Raw genomic sequence first — 12,864 nt, 5'->3', positions numbered from 1 at the left:
GGCAAGAGCTTCTTCAGGTACTTAAAAAGGAAAAGAGTAAGTAAAGTGAGTGAGAATGGGGAATTAATGGTAAAAATAAGGAAATGGGGGAGGAAATGAACAAATATTTTGCTTCCCTCTTCCCTATAGAAGATACAAAAAAAATTCCAGTAATAGCCATGAATCAAGAGGTGGAAGGGAGAGGGGAGCTTGGTGAAATTATAACCGCGAAGGAAGCCTTACTGAGCAAAATATTGAAGCTGTGGGCTGACAGGTCTCTAGGCCCTGATGGGCTTCATTCTAGGGTCTTCTAAGAAGTGGATAATGAGGTAGTAGCTGCGTTAATTTTCCAAAATTCATCCGTGGATGAGGTTTCCTCACAAGCGCAAAAGCCACTTGGCTTTTTCCCCTGCCAGCCAGCTGTAAGGTTGGACAAGCAGCGAAAAATGTATTACCTTGTAAATGGCCTTAATAGGCCTTTGAATGGTAGGCAAGCACGATGCCAACTCTGGTACATAACTGCCAACCGAAATAACACGTGACTGCGCATTGTCGCCAGCGTGCTCACCCAACATGCATCATTTTATGCTCGAGCGTGTCGGGTGCATGCCAGCCCGCCAAGGTAAATATTTTGCCCAAGGTGTATTAACTTAGCAGGTAGTCTAACCTTAGTAAGTCTTCACTCACCGTGCCTAAATCCCTTCTCATCATCCAGATTCCTTTGACATCTTCAGTCTTGTAGTCTGCATCCAGCATATATTAAGAAAAACCCAAGAAAACAACATTAGTCCATTTTTTCCTGTGAACTCATCACGCACATTGCAAAGTGCGATACAGTGCATCTTCAGCACAAGTACACTTTGGCAAAAGGTGAGACAATCTCTTGCGGGCAGAGGGGTGAGCAATGGGAGGGGGAGTCTCTCTCTGTTTGGGCTTCAATGCAATCAGGCATCACCTTTTTTGTTTTCTACACTGTCAGCCTCTTCTCAGCTGCAGAACTGCATGTAAAAAAAAACCACAGAGCCATAGAACCATAGAAAAGTTACAGCACAGAAGGAGGCCATTCAGCCCATCTTGTCCATGCCAGCCCAAGGACACCCAGGTGCCCTTTCTAATCCCACCTTTCTGCATCCAACCCATAGCCCTGCAGCTTACAGCACTTAAGGTGCAGATCCAGGTACTTTTTAAAAGAGTTTAGAGTTTCTGCCTCTACCATCAACTTGGGCAGCGAATTCCAGACACCCACTACCCTCTGTATAAAAAAGCTCTCCCTCATGTCCCCCCTACACCTTCTACCACTTATCTTGAATCTACGTTCCCTGGTTCTAGAATTCTCCACTAAGGGAAACAATTTTATCCTGTCCACTGATTCTATTCCCCTCATAATTTTGTACACCTCAACCAAGTCACCTCTCAGCCTTCTTTGTTCTGAGGAAAATAACGCCAACCTATCCAATCTCTCCTCGTAGCTACACTTTTCTAACCCTGGCAACATTCTTGTAAACCCTCCTCTGCACTCTCTCCAGAGCTATTACGCACTTCCTGTAATGTGGTGACCAGAACTGCACACAATACTCCAGTTGTGGCCTCACCAGTGTTTTATACAATTCCAACATTATATCCTTACTTTTATATGCTATACCTCTGCAATGAAGGAGAGCATTCCATATGCCTTCTTTACAACCTTGTCTACTTGAACTGCTGCCTTCATGGGCCTGTGTACTTGTACGCTAAGATCTCTCACTTCATCTACCCCTCTTAGTATATTCCCATTTATTTTGTAATCCCTGTAACTGTTTGACCTCCCTAAATGTATGACCTCACACTTCTCTATGTTAAAATCCATCTGCCACTTTACTGCCCAATCCACCAACCCATCTATATCGTTTTGGAGATTATGGCTATCCTCTACACTATCCACTACTCGGCCAATCTTTGTGTCATCTGCAAATTTCCCAATCGTGCCCCCCACGTTCATGTCCAAATCGTTAATATATAACACAAACAGCAAGGGTCTCAACATTGAGCCCTGTGGAACACCACTTGAGACAACATTCCATTCACAAGGGCATCCATCAACCATTACCCTTTGTTTCCTGTTACAAAGCCAACTTTTTATCCAGTTTGCCACATTACCCTGAATCCCATGGGCTTTTACTTTCCTGACCAATCTGCCATGTGGAACCTTGTCAAATGCCTTGATAAAATCCATGTACACAACATCCACTGCACTACCTTCTTGTCACTTCCTCAAAGAATTCAATCAAATTTGTGAGGCAAGACCTTCCTTTAACAAATCTATGCTGACCATCCCTGACTAGTCCATGCCTTTCCACATGACAATTAATCCTATCTCTCAGGATTGATTCTACTAATTTGCTCACCACCGATGTAAGAATAACAGGCCTATAATTGTTTGGCATTTCCTAGATAGGTTTAGAATGAATATATGCACATAAATGCACAAAGTGCCTTGAGCAAGTCTGGTGAGCTGCAAGCACAAAGCCATGTGAGAATATGAGGCAGCTACAATAATGGAAATTAGCTTAAAAATGGTAAGGATCGGCACTTCATATGAAAGGATGCAGTGTTCAGAAAAGATAAGGAAGGAAAAAGGGAGATACAAGTTGCAGTATTGATCAGGGAAGATATTGTAGTGTTGGAATGAGAGGATGTCCTCGAGGGGGCAAGGACAGAATCCATTTGGTTAAAGCTGAGATGTAAAGTATGATCATGCTGCTAGGGATATTTTACAGGCCTCAAAATAGTAGAGAGAGAGAGAGAAAGGTAAGAAGAAATTGCAGGGAAATAACAGAAGTTATGCTGAACATTTATAAAGCTTTGGTTAGGCCACAACCAGAATATTGCATCCATTTCTGGTCATCATACTTTAGGAAAGATGAGAGTGTCCTTGAGAGGGTTCAGAGGAGATTAACCAGAATGGTTCATGGTATGGGAGACTTCAGCGACAAAGTTAGGGGTTGTTCTCCATGGAACAAAGTTGATTGAGGGGAGATATAATGGAGGTGTAGAAGATTATTACAGGTTTGGATAAAGGAGACAAAGAAAAACTGTTACCATTAGCTTATGGTGCAAGGACTAAGTGACACAGTTTAAGGTTTTGGGAAAGTGATGCAGAGGGCATGTGAGTAAGAACCTTTTTTACACAGCAAGTGGTAATGTCCTGGAATGCTCTGCCCACAAGGGTGGTGGAAGCAGAGGAAATTAATGATTTCAAAAGCAAACTGGATAGGCACTTGAAAGAAGTAACATGCAAGACAATGGGAAGAGCCAGGGAATGGGGCAGACGGATTTACTCCAGAGAAAGCATGGATTTGATGGGCCAAATGGCCTCCTCCTGTGCAGTAAATGACTCAAGCTCTATAAATGGTTCTGAAAATGTCGAGCTTGACTCCCTGAAACTACTCACGTTTTGCTCTTTTAAACAAAGTCCAATGAAGTAGAGTGGTGGGTTAAGATAACAGATTTTAAACTACAAAGTTGAAAGCTCCATTTCTCAGTTAAAATGTGCATATCTGAATTTGCCGTTTAGCGCTACAGACTGTACAGACCCTGAGTTCAAGTCCCCTTCTGTGCTTGTTTAAAAAATTTGTTTATGGGATGTGGGCTTTGCTGGCTAGGGCAGCATTTATTGCCCATCCTTAGTGTCCATGTTCAGAAGGCATTTTTAAGAGCCAACCACATTGCTGTGGGTCTGGGGTCGCCTGGAGGCCAGACAGGTGAGGATGGCAGATTTCCTTTCCTAAAGGACCATTAGTCAACCAGATGGGTTTTTATGAGAGTCAAATCAAAATCTGCCAAAGCAGCAGTAGATATCTTCAAACTGGTACACTGGGCCATGGACAGAAACCTGGTCAAGCAGGGATCTCCTCCCGATTGCTATTTTTAAAAATTAATTTACCGGATGTGGGTGTCGCTGGCTAAGCCAGCATTTATTGCCCATTCTTAATTGCCCTTGTTCAGATGGCATTTAAGAGTCAACCACATTGCTGTGGGTCTGGAGAAAACAGTGTTGATGACCCCTTCCATCACTTCACTGATGACCAAGAGTAGACTGATGGGGCAGTAATTGGTCAGGTTGGATTTGTCCTGCTTTTTGTGTACAGGACAAAACTGAACAGTTTTCCAATTGCCGGGTAGATGCCAGTGTTGTAGCTGTACTGGAACAGCTTGGCCAGGGGTGCAACAAGTTCTGGAGCACAAGCCTTCAGTACTATTGCCGGAATGTGGTCAGGGCCCATAGCTTTTGCAGTACCCAGTGCCTTCAACCATTTCTTGATATCACGTGAAGTGAATTGAATTGACTGAAGACTGGCATCTGTGATGCTGGAGACCTCCAGGGGAGGCCAAGATGGATCATCCACTCGGCAGTTCTGCTGAAGATTGTTACAAATGCTTCAGCCTTATCTAAAGCACATACATAAAGCACATATCTGGCTGGATAGCTAGCTGGAGAAAGCATTTAAATATACATTGTAACCCATGGAGTAGTGGAACTAGAGACAGACAGTGCACTTCTTGCATCTCGGTCAAAACACTCTGTGAATCTCTTGTGAATCCTCCCATGAAATAAATGAGATGATTTAACTCCAAATGAACAAGCACATGTGCTGAACAACTTCTTGGTCTGTATAGTTCAATAACACAGAGATAACCTAAGAATAGGTTTAACTTTTGAGATAACAATAAAGGTTTGAGCTGTTTGGCAATGATCAGAGAGAAAGGTCCCAGGTTTGTTGGGTCAGCTGATCTCACACATGACAGCAACTGGGCTCGACAAATGGCTTCCGAGCCCCTCGGACAGAAAGGGAAAACAATCAGCAACGGATTGTGCTCCCAATGCTCATCCAGCAAACCTTACTGGAAGTCCATGCGTGAACTTGGAGTTGAAGATGGGCTCAGGCTTCTCTGTGATGGTCCAGCAACAGAAAAGCTCGACGACACTCCATAATTAAGACTGTACAGAAAAATCGGTCACTTAGGTTAGATAATGAAGGCCATCTGAAATCTGAAAACCGCAGCTTGGCAACAGTCAAGTCAAAGCTTGCAGGAATGGAGGAAGCTCAGGGAGGGGAGCGGTACTGTGGTAATTTAAAGGAAGGAAATGATTAAAGAAATTGGTGATTTAGAAGATTGGCTCAAATAATACAAATTCCACAACACACAAGAAATTAGAGCACTCAAACATGTTGCTCACCAGAATGGCCAGTCATCTTCGAGAGCTGTATAGGAGCTTGCAGCAGCACATTTGATTTTGAGGAGTTGGATGTATTGCTGCCAAGTAAAAGCGAAGAGTTACATTAGCTGAGAGTCTGGGTGGCACTAACGGTAGGGGTAATACGCTTCTGGCCTGAACTGTTCATACACAAGCATGTAGAATTTCTTAAATAATTACACAATGAATCATAATGTTTAGACAGAATCATAAACGCAAGAATTCAACAATGTTGCACACAGCAGCTCCTTTTATGAGTGAGGCCCATTTGTCGCGAATTGCCTCTTCACCCATAACAAAATCCATGAGCTTCTAAGACTTTCATTCATAATCTCTCTGGTCATGAGGTCAAACTGGGGTCACGGCACTCTGTTCAGAAAGGAAAATAAAGTGGCGTTACTGGGACAAACAATTAGTATGACTTTACCCCGAGGTGGTGGTAATATCACTGGACCAGTAATCCAGAGGCCCAGGCTCATGATCTGGGGACACCGGTTTAAATCCCATCATGGCAGCTGTTTGAATTTAAATTCAATTAATATATCTGGAATTGAAAGCTAGTCTCAGTTTCATGGTCACCATGACTCATCATTGATTCCTGTAAAAACCGATCTGGTTCACTAACGTCCTTTAGGGAAGAGAATCTGCCATCCTGACCCAATCTGGCCTACATGTGACTCCAGACCCACAACAACGTGGGTGACTTTAAACAGCCCTCTGAAATGACTGAGCAAGCCACTCAGTTCAAGAGCAATTTAGGGGTGAACAACAAATTCTGGCCCTGCCAGTGATGCCCACATCCTATGCAAGGAAGAAAAAAACCCTCAAGTTTACTGTTTGCCAAACTGAAGCCAGCCTGTTCAGCTTTGCAAATATTGACACACCTCAGGTGTTGGCTCCAGGTTCTTTCTGGCTGCCACCTCACAGTTACATATAATTGCATACTTTTTTTTCATTCATGGGATGTGGGTGTCAATGGCTAGGCCAGCATTTATTGCCCTTGAGAATGTACTGCATATGAACAGGTCACTCTGTGCACAGGTGTTTGTCCTCCACAAAAGTCTCCTCCCATTCTATCTATCTGTTCTCCCTGTCCCCTTTTCCCTCACATGTGCATCAAGCCTCCCCATAAATGCATCAATTTTATGTGCTTGAACCAATCCCTGTAGCAACAACTTCCACAATCTCATCACTATTTCCTCTGCACTGGAGTGCTGCTTTGGTCTGCATTAGAGTGCATCAGTTGGAGTTTGGTGAGAGAGAGACTTTTAAGGATTAATTTCTATCTAAAGCCTAATTGTTCTTTAATTTAGCAACTAAAAGTTGTTCTTTGGGTTGGAGGTGAGCTTTAGTCCAGCTTTAAAACAGGGTTTATACAGGGCTCTGCTTGGAGCTGCAGCTAGTTAATTAGATAACTGGCTTAAACAGGTTTTCAGAGGCTAGGTTCAGACAGCATAAAAGCAAACCATCTACAGTGCTGCTTTGGGCTGCATTAGAGTGTTTCAATTGGAGTTTAGTGAAAAGGGATCCTTTCATTTACTACCTTTCCTCAGTAAGAAGAGCGGCGGCCATGGTAAATAGGACCTGGTAAGTATTTCTTCTGTCCTTAATATTCTCTAAAATAGAGGAAGTAAAAGTAAAGGGAGCAATTTAAGGGTAAGTCATGGCAGGGCAGCTCAGCCAAGTGGAATGATCCCCCTCTGTGATGTGGGAAGTCAGGGACACTTCCAGTGTCTAGGATGACAATGTGTTCACCAAGTGTCTCCAGCTGCAGCTCCTTGAAATACACATTTCAGAGCTGGAGCTGCAGCTACTGTGGAGCATCTGCAGGATGAGATTTTCATGGATAGCACATACAGTGAGGTGGTCACACCACAGATAAAGAATACACAGGCAGAAAGGGAATGGGTGGCTGCCAGACATAGTAAAAGCACTAGGCAGATAGCGCAGGAGTCCCCTGGGTCCCTCTCCCCCTCCAACATATTTTCCATTTTGAATACTGCTGGGGGAGATGGTTTCCCAGGGGAATGTAGCAAGGGCCAAGTCTGTGGCACCCCGAATGGCTCAGCTGCACAGAGTGGGGGGGAAAAGAAGAGTGGGAGAGCAATAGTGATAGGGGATTCTATGTAAGGGGAACAGATAGGCAGTTCTGCGTTCAGGGTGGTATGTTGCCTCCCTGGTGCCAGGGTCAAGGATGTCATTGAGCGGCTGCAGGACATTTTAAAGGGGCAGGGTGAACAGCCAGAGGTTGTGGTCCCTATCGGTACCAATGACATAGGTAAAGAGGGAGATGAGGTCCTGAAGGCAGAATCTAGGAAGCTAGAAAATAAATTAAAAAGCAGGACCTCAAAGGTAGCAATCTCACGATTACTCCCAGTGCCATGTGCTAGCGAGATCACGAATAGGAGAATAGACCAGATGAATGTGGGCTGGAGAGATGGTGTAGGAGGGAGGGGTTTAGATTCCTGAGGCATTGGGACCGATTCTGGGGAAGATGGGACCTGTACAAGCTGGACGGGTTGCACCCCAGCAGGACCAGGACCAATATCCTCACCGGGGTATTTGCTAGTACTGTGGGGGAGGATTTAAACTAGATTGGCAGTGGGGTGGGAACCTGAGCAGAGAGGTACAAGAGAGGGAATCAAAGATAGAAATGAAAGACAGAAAAATAAAAAGCAAAAGTGGAAGGCAGAGGAAACAAGGGCTAGCAGCAAATAGGGCCAAAGTGCAAAAAAAGATGTGCAAAAATGTTAAAAAGACAAGCTGAAAGGCACTGTATCTGAATGCACAGAGCATTCACAATAAGATAGATAAATTAACAGCGCAAATAGATGTAAACGGGTATAATATGATTGTGATTATGGAGACATGGCTGCAGGGTGACCAAGGCTGGGAACTGAATTTCCAAGGGTACTCAATATTTAGGACGGACAGGCAAAAAAGAAAAGGAGGTGGTGTGGCATTGTTAGTTAAGGATGAAATCAGTGTGATAGTGAGACAGGATATTTGCTCAGAAAATCTAAATGTAGATTCAGTGTGGGTGGAGCTAAGAAGCAACAAGGGGCAGAAAACATTATTGGGAGTTGTCTGTAGGCCTCCAAACAGTAGAGATAAGGTACAGGACAGCATAAAACAGGAAAGTAGAGATGCATGCAACTCGGGTGCTACAGTAAACATGGGTGACTTTAATCTACGTATAATTTGGGAAAACCAAATTGGCAATAATACTGTGGCAGAAGAATTCCTAGAGTGTGCACAAAATGTTTTTTTAGACCAGTATGTTGAGGAACTGACTAGGGGACAGGCTATCCTAGATTTGGTATTGTGCAATAAAAAGGGGTTAATTAATAATCTTGTTGTGCGGGGTCTTTCAGGGAACAGTGACCCGAACATGACAGAATTCTTCATTAGGGTGTAAAGTGAAGTCGTCCAGTCTGAAACTAGGGTCCTAAATCTTAAAGGAAACTACGAAGGTTGGGGCATGAGTTGGCTACGATAGATTGGGGAACTTCATTAAAAGGCATGATGGTGGATAGGCTATGGCTAATATTTAAGGAACGAATGTACATATTGCAACGGTTACACATTCCTCTCTGCAGCAAAAACACAATCAGAAAAGGGGTTCAACCATCGAGCTAACAATAGTATTAGATCCAAAGAGGAGCCATATAAAGCTGCTAGAAAAAGTAGCAAACCTGAGGATTGGGAGCAGTTTAGGATTCAGCAAAGGAGGACAGAGAGATTGACTGAGAGGAAAAATAGAGCATGAGAGTAAACTTGCGAGGAATATAAAAGACTATAAAAGCTTTTATAAGTATGTAAAAAGAAAAAGATTAGTGAAGACAAACGTAGGCCCCTTATAGTCCAAAACAGGAGAATTTCTAATATAGAAGAAAATGGCAGAGCAATTAAACAACTCCTTTAGTTCTGTCTTCACAGAAGAAGATACAAATAACTTCCCAGAAACACTAGGGAAGCAAGGGTCTAGTGAAAAGGAGGAGTTGAAGGAAATTAGTAATACTAGGACAGTAGATCTGAAGAAATTAATGGGACTGAAGTGGATAACTCGCCAGGGCCCGATAATCTACATTCCAGGGTACTAAAAGAGGTGGCCATGGAAATAGTGGATGTGTTGGTTATAATCTTCCAAAATTTTGTAGATACTGGAACAGTCCCATCAGATTGGAGGGAGGCAAATGTAACCCCACTGTTTAAAAAAGGGAGAAAACAGCAAATTACAGACCGGTTAGCCTGACATCAGTAGTAGAGAAAATGCTAGACTCAGTTATAAAGGATGTGATAACAGAACACTTAGAAAATATCAATGGGATTAGACAAAGTCAATGTGGATTTATGAAAGGGAAATCATGTTTGACGAGACTACTAGTTTTTTTTGAGGACATAACCAGCAGAACACATAAGGGAGAACCAGCGGGATATGATGTAAAAAGTATATATATATAAAAACAAAAGTAAAAACAAAAAAACTGCGGATGCTGGAAATCCAAAACAAAAACAAAAACAGAATTACCTGGAAAAACTCAGCAGGTCTGGCAGCATCGGCGGAGAAGAAAAGAGTTAACGTTTCGAGTCCTCATGACCCTTCGACAGAACTTGAGTTCGAGTCCAAGAAAGAGTTGAAATATAAGCTGGTTTAAGGTGTGTGTGTGGGGGGCGGAGAGAGAGAGAGGTGGAGTGGGGGTGTGGTTGTAGGGACAAACAAGCAGTGATAGAAGCAGATCATCAAAAGATGTCAACAACAATAATACAAAAAAACACATAGGTGTTAAAGTTAAAGTTGGTGATATTATCTAAACGAATGTGCTAATTAAGTATGGATGGTAGGGCACTCAAGGTATAGCTCTAGTGGGGTGGGGAGAGCATAAAAGAAGTAAAAAAAAATAAAATAAATAAATATTTTTTTTTTCTTCTTTTTCTCTTTTTATAATGGAAATAGGTGGGAAAAGGAAAATCTATATAATTTATTGGAAAAAAAAGAAAAGGAAGGGGGAAACAGAAAGGGGGTGGGGATGGGGAGGGAGCTCACGACCTAAAGTTGTTGAATTCAATATTCAGTCCGGATGGCTGTAAAGTGCCTAGTCGGAAGATGAGGTGTTGTTCCTCCAGTTTGCGTTGGGCTTCACTGGAACAATGCAGCAAGCCAAGGACAGACATGTGGGCAAGAGAGCAGGGTGGAGTGTTAAAATGGCAAGCGACAGGGAGGTTTGGGTCATTCTTGCGGACAGATCGCAGGTGTTCTGCAAAGCGGTCGCCCAGTTTACATTTGGTCTCTCCAATGTAGAGGAGACCACATTGGGAGCAACGAATGCAGTGGACTAAGTTGGGGGAAATGCAAGTGAAATGCTGCTTCACTTGAAAGGAGTGTTTGGGTCCTTGGATGGTGAGGAGAGAGGAAGTGAAGGGGCAGGTGTTGCATCTTTTGCGTGGGCATGGGGTGGTGCCATAGGAGGGGGCTGAGGAGTAGGGGGTGATGGAGGAGTGGACCAGGGTGTCCCGGAGGGAGCGATCCCTACGGAATGCCGATAAGGGGGTGAAGGGAAGATGTGTTTGGTGGTGGCATCATGCTGGAATTGGCGGAAATGGTGGAGGATGATCCTTTGAATGCGGAGGCTGGTGGGGTGATAAGTGAGGACAAGGGGGACCCTATCATGTTTCTGGGAGGGAGGAGAAGGCGTGAGGGCGGATGCGCGGGAGATGGGCCGGACACGGTTGAGGGCCCTGTCAACGACCGTGGGTGGAAAACCTCGGTTAAGGAAGAAGGAGGACATGTCAGAGGAACTGCTTTTGAAGGTAGCATCATCGGAACAGATGCGACGGAGGCGAAGGAACTGAGAGAATGGGATGGAGTCCTTACAGGAAGCGGGGTGTGAGGAGCTGTAGTCGAGATAGCTGTGGGAGTCGGTGGGTTTGTAATGGATATTGGTGGACAGTCCTACTCCAGTCCTACTCCGGCCCCTTTCCCCAACTCTTTCTCCGGTACATCGATGATTACTTCGGTGCCGCTTCATGCTCTCGTCGAGACTTGGAAAAATTTATTAATTTTGCTTCCAATCTCCACCCCTCCATCATTTTCACGTGGTCCATCTCTGACACTTCCCTTCCCTTCCTTGACCTCTCTGTCTCAATCTCTGGTGATAGACTGTCCACCAATATCCATTACAAACCCACCGACTCCCACAGCTATCTCGACTACAGCTCCTCACACCCAGCTTCCTGTAAGGACTCCATCCCATTCTCTCAGTTCCTTCGCCTCCGTCGCATCCGTTCCGATGATGCTACCTTCAAAAACAGTTCCTCTGACATGTCCTCCTTCTTCCTTAACCGAGGTTTTCCACCCACGGTCGTTGACAGGGCCCTCAACCGTGTCCGGCCCATCTCCCGCGCATCCGCCCTCACACCTTCTCCTCCTTCCCAGAAACATGATAGGGTCCCCCTTGTCCTCACTTATCACCCCACCAGCCTCCGCATTCAAAGGATCATCCTCCGCCATTTCCGCCAACTCCAGCATGATGCCACCACCAAACACATCTTCCCTTCACCCCCCCCATCGGCATTCTGTAGGGATCGCTCCCTCCGGGACACCCTGGTCCATTCCTCCATCACCCCCTACTCCTCAACCCCCTCCTATGGCACCACCCCATGCCCACGCAAAAGATGCAACACCTGCCCCTTCTCTTCCTCTCTCCTCACCGTCCAAGGGCCCAAACACTCTTTTCAAGTGAAGCAGCATTTCACTTGCATTTCCCCCAACTTAGTCTACTGCATTCGTTGCTCCCAATGTGGTCTCCTCTACATTGGAGAGACCAAACGTAAACTGGGCGACCGCTTTGCAGAACACCTGCGATCTGTCCGCAAGAATGACCCAAACCTCCCTGTCGCTTGCCATTTTAACACTCCACCCTGCTCTCTTGCCCACATGTCTGTCCTTGGCTTGCTGCATTGTTCCAGTGAAGCCCAACGCAAACTGGAGGAACAACACCTCATCTTCCGACTAGGCACTTTACAGCTTTCCGGACTGAATACTGAATTCAACAACTTTAGGTCTTGAGCTCCCTCCCCCATCCCCACCCCCTTTCTGTTTCCCCCTTCCTTTTCTTTTTTTTCCAATAAATTATATAGATTTTCCTTTTCCCACCTATTTCCATTATAAAAAGAGAAAAAGAAAAAAAAATTATTTATTTATATATTTTATTTTTTTTTTACATCTTTTATGCTCTCCCCACCCCCACTAGAGCTATACCTTGAGTGCCCTACCATCCATTCTTAATTAGCACATTCGTTTAGATAATATCACCAACTTTAACACCTATGTGTTCTTTTGTATTATTGTTGTTGACATCTTTTGATGATCTGCTTCTATCACTGCTTGTTTGTCCCTACAACCACACCCCCACTCCACCTCTCTCTCTCTCTCCGCCCCCCACACACACACCTTAAACCAGCTTATATTTCAACTCTTTCTTGGACTCGAACTCAAGTTCTGTCGAAGGGTCATGAGGACTCGAAACGTCAACTCTTTTCTTCTCCGCTGATGCTGCCAGACCTGCTGAGTTTTTCCGGGATATGATGTATTTGGGTTTTCAGAAGCTTTTGATAAAGTCCCACATAAGAGGTTAGTGTGTAAAATT

At 44.4% G+C, this 12,864-nt stretch overlaps 1 protein-coding gene across 2 annotated transcripts in view; it reads right to left on the bottom strand.

Annotated features, from left to right (window-relative positions):
* abcf3 (ATP-binding cassette, sub-family F (GCN20), member 3) overlaps positions 1–12,864 on the bottom strand; it is a 156,615-nt gene that overhangs the window by 114,819 nt on the left and 28,932 nt on the right. For both annotated transcript variants that reach the window (XM_041182848.1, XM_041182849.1), the window contains 2 exons: positions 5,198–5,274; positions 667–722 (listed from right to left, as the gene is read on the bottom strand). In XM_041182848.1, the coding sequence (XP_041038782.1) occupies positions 667–722; positions 5,198–5,274 (133 nt within the window). The remainder of the gene's footprint in view (positions 1–666; positions 723–5,197; positions 5,275–12,864) is intronic.

The sequence above is a fragment of the Carcharodon carcharias genome, chromosome 2 (genome assembly GCF_017639515.1).
Source record: "Carcharodon carcharias isolate sCarCar2 chromosome 2, sCarCar2.pri, whole genome shotgun sequence".
Lineage (NCBI taxonomy): Eukaryota > Metazoa > Chordata > Chondrichthyes > Lamniformes > Lamnidae > Carcharodon > Carcharodon carcharias.
The sequence above is the reverse complement of the archived record's forward strand: the minus strand, read 5'-3'. Positions and strand labels throughout refer to the sequence as shown.